Genomic DNA, 6,222 nt, shown 5'->3' on the forward strand with positions numbered 1-6,222 from the left:
ATTTTCAGAAAAATGGGACAAAGGTACTTTTTCGTGGGAATGGACTGCTTTGCACCCTGGAAGCTTGGACCAGGAATGGGAAGCCAGGGCAGGAGGGGCCCATCCTGCCCCAGACTGTGCTGAGAAGGAGAGCATGGGGGAGAGGTCTTCCAAGGCTGCTCAGTCTTTGGTCACATCAGCAGGAACTCAGCGGTTCTGGTGTCCCTTGGCCTCCAGCAGCTGAAGTGCCAGCAGTGAAGAGAGTAGAACCAAGACCAAGGTGGGATGGAGGTTCTGAAGTGGGCACTCTCAGTGCTTAAACTGTGCCTGTACTAGGGGGGCACTCTGACTGTCTAGGCCTGAGGCTCTAAAGCTCCCACAGCCCAATCCCTCTAGCTACAGCCGACATCTCTAAAAAGCCCATCAAGCAGTTGCTGCCCCCACATCATCAGGGATGGGGACCATCCACCTCACAGAGCACCCCTAACTTTTTTTTTGGGTGGGGGAACGGAGTTTCACTTTTGTTGCCCAGGCTGGAGTGCAGTGGCGTGATCTCGGCCCACTGCAACCTCTGCCTCCCAGGTTCAAGCAATTCTCCTGCCTCAGCCTCCTGAGTAGCTGGGATTACAAGTCCCTACCACCATGCCTGGCTAATTTTTGTATTTTTAGTAGAGATGAGTTTTCGCCATGTTGGCCAGGCTGGTCTTGAACTACTGACCTCAGGTGATCCACCCACCTTGGCCTCCCAAAGTGCTGGGATTACAGGCATGAGCCACCGCGCCTGGCCTCATCCCTAATTTAAGAGCCTCAAACGGAGCCAAAATCTGGCCCCTTATGGTTTCCACCGATTGGTCTTAGTTTTGACCTGTGGTTCCCACCCACTGGTCTTGGCTTTAACCTCTGGTTCTAGGTGACCCAACCCTTTAGAGATTCAAAGGCTCAATATCACACACAAACACACGTTTCAAACAGATCCCTCAACTGTTCCTCACTGACTGTTCTTTCTCATCCTTATTTCTCCAAAGGTGCCATTTGGGGTGGGTGGGGGGAGGGGCCCCTCTTCCAGTAAAAAACTTAAGTGAAAAGCAAATCTACCCCAACACCTCCCTCTTTCCAGATAGTTATGTCCTTATTAACATGGACCAAGACCATATTAGCTTTGTAGGCTTCCACAACACTGTGACTGTCCCCTTTTATTTGCAAGAACTTCCACGCACACCTCCCTGCCAAACTGCATCTCATTGGACTTGACCTAAGCTGATCCAAGGTATATCCCACCTCCTTGTCCCACAATCATCAGCCAAACTGGCACCTAGCGTTCCCCCTGGCTGAGGACAGATGCTATCAGTCCTGCAAAATGCCCTTCATCACTCCATGGGGACAGTCATTTGGCGGGCCAGAGAAGACCAGGTACCATCCCGATTGGGCTTACGGGCAACCCAGGAAAAGGTGCGTACGGGTGAGGCAACTGGAGAACCAAGGTGGAGCAGTGAGTGCTTCTGACCAGAAGTGCTGGGAAGTTAAGATTTAGGAAAGGCTCTGACGGGTTGGTAATCAGAGAAGGCTTCATGGAAGAGGCAGCGGCGGTGTTGGACCCGGACAGCTGGGCTTTGCATGGGCAGAAAGGAGGGGAGAGCACCTCAAAAGTAGGAAGTGGAAGCGCAGGAGCTGAGCTGTGGAGGCTGCAACAGCAGAGAGTAGTCGGGCAGCATCGTCATCCTTATCATCACATTTATTGACGGCCCCTAAGAGGCGGGGCTGGGGACAGAACGTACAAAGACAAGGACCTGCCCTCAAAAAGCTTCCATTCTAAGGAGACAGGGACAGAAAAATACAGAATGGTCTTTCCTGGGGATGGCCCACTCTCACCTGCGCAGGTCAGAAGCCCCTGGCCTACCTTGCCCCAGGGTCTGGAGCATGTGTGGACACGTAGTGGCCCCAGGGCCACAGTGTCCCTGGCCCCACAGCCGAGGCCTGACCACCTGGCTTCTAGGCCGTGGGCCCCAGAATTTGGGAGAAAGGTAGGCTCAGGACGTGATGTAAAACACTCCTGGTGGCCTTGGCGTTGTGCGAGCCCAGTGGAGTGGTGGGGTGCGACAGGTCCCCTTGGCAAGGCCCCTGGGGGACCCAGGCATCTTCCCAGGCCCCTGTAGGTGAGTCAAGTTCTTGAATGGGGCTGGTCCATCACCCTAGAGGCCCCGGGGCATGGAAACAAAAAAGGCAGGTGTCTTCAGCGCCAGAGGCATAAAGCCCTGCCCACCCACCCCCAGCCCCCTCTCGGGCCTCTTCCAGGGGACCCTCCTCCCCAGCTCAGCCTCCAGGGCCAGGGCCTGCCTGAGGCCAGGGGGAGGGGCCTGCCCCTCCCCCCACCCAGGCAGTGGGGGAGGAGGAGGAGCCACGCATCAAGTTTGTCTAGGCCCCCCAACTGGGGGGCCGCACCGTGGATCCTACCGGTGGGGGGGCTCTGGCTGCGAGGGCCGAGGGCTCAGCAGAGGGGCCGGGCCGAGGGGGCACCCGGGGGAGCCCTTCAGTGGGGGCACTGGGCGGGAGTCCAAGGGGGGCAGGCTCCGGGGCACTGCTGGTGGCCCCCGGGCGGCCCCAGTGGGCAGGACAGCTGCAGCCGGGAAGGATTTGGGGGGATCAGCAGCCGAGGTCGGGGCCGGCTGGGCAGAGCGCTCCCGACGCCGCAGCAGCTCCTGCAGCTTCTCTGCCTGCGTCCGCCTCAGGTGGGCCAGGGCGCGGCCACGCTGGAAGGCAGGCAGGAAGGCCTCCAGGCTTTGCTCCCCCAGCAGCAGCTGCTCCATCTGCTCCTGGGCCGGGAGGGAACGGAAGGCTTGGGAAGGGCACAACCACAGACTGGGGACTGGTCCTCACCCCTTCCCACCCTGAGGCCCTCCCCATGGTGATCACCCCTCAGCTGGGGGACAGGGGACCTGCGTTCCAGCCTGGGCCTGCCTCTGATTTACCTGCTGAATGAACTGCGGGCAAATGTCCTCCCACTCTTTTTTTTTTTTTTTTTTCTGAGACAGAGTCTCACTGTGGCCCAGGCTGGAGTGCAGTGGCGTGATCTCGGCTCACTGCAACCTCCACCTCCTGGGTTCAAGCGATTCTCCTGCCTCAGCCTCCCAAGTAGCTGAGATGACAGGCATGCACCACCACACCCGGCTAAATTTTTTTTGTATTTTGTAGAGACGGGGGTTTCACCATGTTGGTCAGGCTGGTCTCGAACTCCTGACCTCAGGTGATCCGCCCGCCTCGGTCTCCCAAAGTGCTGGGATTACAGGCATGAGCCACCGTGCCCGGCCCTAACTTCTAAAATAAGGATGCCATCACCAGACCTGCTGGATCAGAGATGAGGCAGGAGCAGAGGCAGGGACAAATGTGAAGTATAGACTTAACATGTCCTTCGGGTGTCCACCACCTTCAGCTCACTGAGCGGTGCACTCCCAACCCAGCACAAAGTCTGCCCCAGCTCCTCTGCAGCCCCAGATCCACGCTGCCCTGGCCCAGTCACAGGGGAGCCCGAAAAAAATTCACAGGTAGGAAAGTGAGCCCTGCTGGCTGACCAGTGCTAGTGGACAGCAATGCTAGGCTCTCCTATGGGCCAGACATTCAGGGTGGACTTCCCAGAGGAGGGGCTCCCCAGCCTGAGGTGTAAGAATGAGCCAGGGGGTGGCGGAGAATGGGTTTCCCTCCTGGTCCCCAGCCCCAGCCACCCCTCCCCTCACCTCTGCCTCCTGCTCCGCCTCTTCTAGCTCAGCCTGCAGCCAGCCCAGCGCGCAGTGGGGACTCCAGCGATGCATGCTCTCCTCTGAGGGCCACACAGGGACAGAGTGACAGACAGGCCAGGGCCCCTGGCTTGCACTCTCCCGCTGACCCCATGTGATTCTATATTTCCCTTTTCCCTGGTCTAGAGCCTCAGTTTCCTCATCTGTACCGTGCCCATGTGACCGCTTTGTGGATCCGGCCCCTACCAAGTTTCTGCCCCTCGTCCTAGTACAAAAGAGACGGGGGAGGCTTTGTCCCCCACAGCACCTCAGGGGGACCCTGGGTATTGGGTCCCCTTTCTCCCACCCAACCCTCCCCACTTCCTCTCACTTCCTCAACTCTACTGCCCAGCAAGCCAGGAGCAGGTCCGCCCAACTCCCATCCATCAGAGCCTGGCACTTCCCAAGGCCAACCCACCGGATGGCCAACTGCCCCCACCAGCCCCAGGCGGTTCTCCCAGACGTGCCCTCACCCAGTCGCTGTAGCTTGTCTGCGCAGTTCTCGGCCACCTCACGAAGCTCCTGGTATTTGATGGCCAGGGCAGCCCGGCCCATCTCCAGGCGGGGCCGCAGGGCCAGGTTCTCCTTGGCCAGCGCGTAGTTGGAGGCCAGGCAGGCCTCACGCTCCAGCTGCAGGCCCTGGAACTGCGGGCAGAGAGGAGCTAAGAGGCCCGCTCAGGGGATCTGCCCTGTCCACCCTACTGCCCCGTCCACCCTACTGGGCGACCGTGCCTGCGGGCCAGGCCAAAGGCACCTGTCAGGCACCAGCCTTCAGGGTGGCGAACCCAACAGGTGAAGGGAAAACGACAGGCCGGGACCAGACCTGGCTCTGCCCTGAGCTCCCTCTCTGGCCTCAGTTTCCTCTTTTACAAATCGAGTTATAAACATCCACCTTACGGGGTTGTTGTGAGACTTAAGTGAGGAAAACTATAAAGGCCTCTACAAATGTTAGTTAATTTTTAATTTTTCAATTAATATGTCTGCTCAGGTCCCGGAGGAGTGCCCCTCCCTCCTCTGCCCCATTTTCCATGCATGGACAGCTTCCCTCTCACTCCAGGCCTTTGTCTGTTTCCTCCTCAGGTGTTTGCACCGAAAACACTCCCACCCTCTGCTCATCCTCTCCAGAGGGCTGTCTGCACCCCGTCCCCTCACAGCACCCCCTCGGGTCACCCTCTCTTCCCTTCCCACCCTCCTCCTCTGCCTCCAGTGGAATCCTCACACCCCAAGGAATACACACCCCCTTTTCCTCCCTGCTCCGGGCTTACAGCAGCCCCTGGTCCTGGAGAAGGCTTTTTCCTTGTCTCTAGCAGGGCCCAGCCTCCCCTCCCTGCCCCTGGAGAACGCACTCCCCTCCATCTGTCCCCTGTGGGATGCACAAGCCCCTCCTCGCCTGCCTGCTTTCAACACACACTTTCCCTTTCTGCCCCCCACAGACAACCAGCCCGGGCCTATCTCCCGTGAAATATACAACTTTCTCTTACGGTGGCCTATGCAATACACACGGCAGCTTCCAGCACCCCTCCCCAACGCCAGGCACAAAGCCCCCTCTTGAGCCCCCAGAATGCGTGAACCCCCAACGGCCCCTCCAGGTGTCAAACAGGCCCCTAGTTCTCCCAGTGGAAGGCGCCTCCTCTTTCTGGCCCTTACAGAATGTGGGTGTGCGAGCCAGGGCCCCCCACAACACAGACCCCCGGAACACACCTCCCCGGAGCATCCGCTGTAGGACACGCCTCGCGGCCATCCCAGGGGTGCACAGGCGCCCCCCTCGGGTCACCGGCGCCCCACCCGCCCCAGGCCAGCTCCAAGCGCCCCCTCCCCCGGGGGTGGCTCCGCGGGGCCCACTCGTACGTGCCAGGCTCCGCGCCCACGGGCGGCCCCGCGGCCCGGCCCGCGCGGCCCTTCGCTCGGGCGGCAGGTCCCGCAGGCCGCTGCCCGTCCCCTGCGCCCCCCGCCCGAGCCCCCCGCGCTACCTTCCTGCTGAGCCGCACGATCCGGTCCAGCTTGGGCTCATCCTGAAGCAGGTCCCGGAGCTGCCCGGTGCTGAGGATCCCAAAGCGCCCCGGGCTGCCGGGCTCCGGCCCCGCCCGCGCCGCCCGGGCCCGGTACATGCCGCCCGCCCGCGCCCCCAGCTCGGCTGCTGGCTCGGCCCGCTCGGCCCGCTCCGCCCCGGCTCCGCTCCGCTCCGCTCCGGCTCCGGGATCCGCTCCGGCTCCGGCCGCACGCGCCACTCCGCCGCCAGGGGGCGCCCCGCCCGCTCTTAAAGGAGCCGCTGCGCCGGGGCTGGGGGTGGGGCAGGGAGGGGGCGGGCCTCACCCCTCCCCGCCCCGGCCGCGCCGCGCCTCCCGCACCCCAGGATCGCCCAGCAGCCCGATCTCCCCGCCCCTCCCGGAATCTGAGTCGCCCTGCTCTGCGCCCCAGCACCGGGCCTGGCTCACCACGCCCCCAGGCACGGACTCTCCCACCCCGGACGGTTACA

The 6,222-nt window shown here is 61.5% G+C and overlaps 1 protein-coding gene across 1 annotated transcript; it reads right to left on the reverse strand.

Annotated features, from left to right (window-relative positions):
* Positions 1-1,689: 1,689 nt before the first annotated feature.
* VPS37D (VPS37D subunit of ESCRT-I) lies at positions 1,690-5,977 on the reverse strand. The gene is made up of 4 exons (XM_024250036.2): positions 5,717-5,977; positions 4,220-4,391; positions 3,708-3,790; positions 1,690-2,789 (listed from the first exon to the last, which is right to left on the reverse strand). The coding sequence occupies exons 1-4, from the start codon at positions 5,852-5,854 to the stop codon at positions 2,427-2,429; spliced, it is 756 nt and encodes a 251-aa protein (XP_024105804.1). The 5' UTR covers positions 5,855-5,977; the 3' UTR covers positions 1,690-2,426.
* Between the last annotated feature and the right edge of the window lie 245 nt (positions 5,978-6,222).

This window comes from Pongo abelii, chromosome 6 (assembly GCF_028885655.2).
Source record: "Pongo abelii isolate AG06213 chromosome 6, NHGRI_mPonAbe1-v2.0_pri, whole genome shotgun sequence".
NCBI lineage: Eukaryota > Metazoa > Chordata > Mammalia > Primates > Hominidae > Pongo > Pongo abelii.

What these genes read in the sequence shown, in the direction of transcription:
- VPS37D (XM_024250036.2), bottom strand. Translation starts at nt 5,854, where the DNA reads ATGTACCGGGCCCGGGCGGCGCGGGCGGGGCCGGAGCCCGGCAGCCCG. An exon ending in TCGTGCGGCTCAGCAGGAAG is followed by an intron (nt 4,392 to 5,716) that starts GTAGCGCGGGGG and finishes CTCTGCCCGCAG; the next exon opens with TTCCAGGGCCTGCAGCTGGA. An exon ending in AGACAAGCTACAGCGACTGG is followed by an intron (nt 3,791 to 4,219) that starts GTGAGGGCACGT and finishes TGTGGCCCTCAG; the next exon opens with AGGAGAGCATGCATCGCTGG.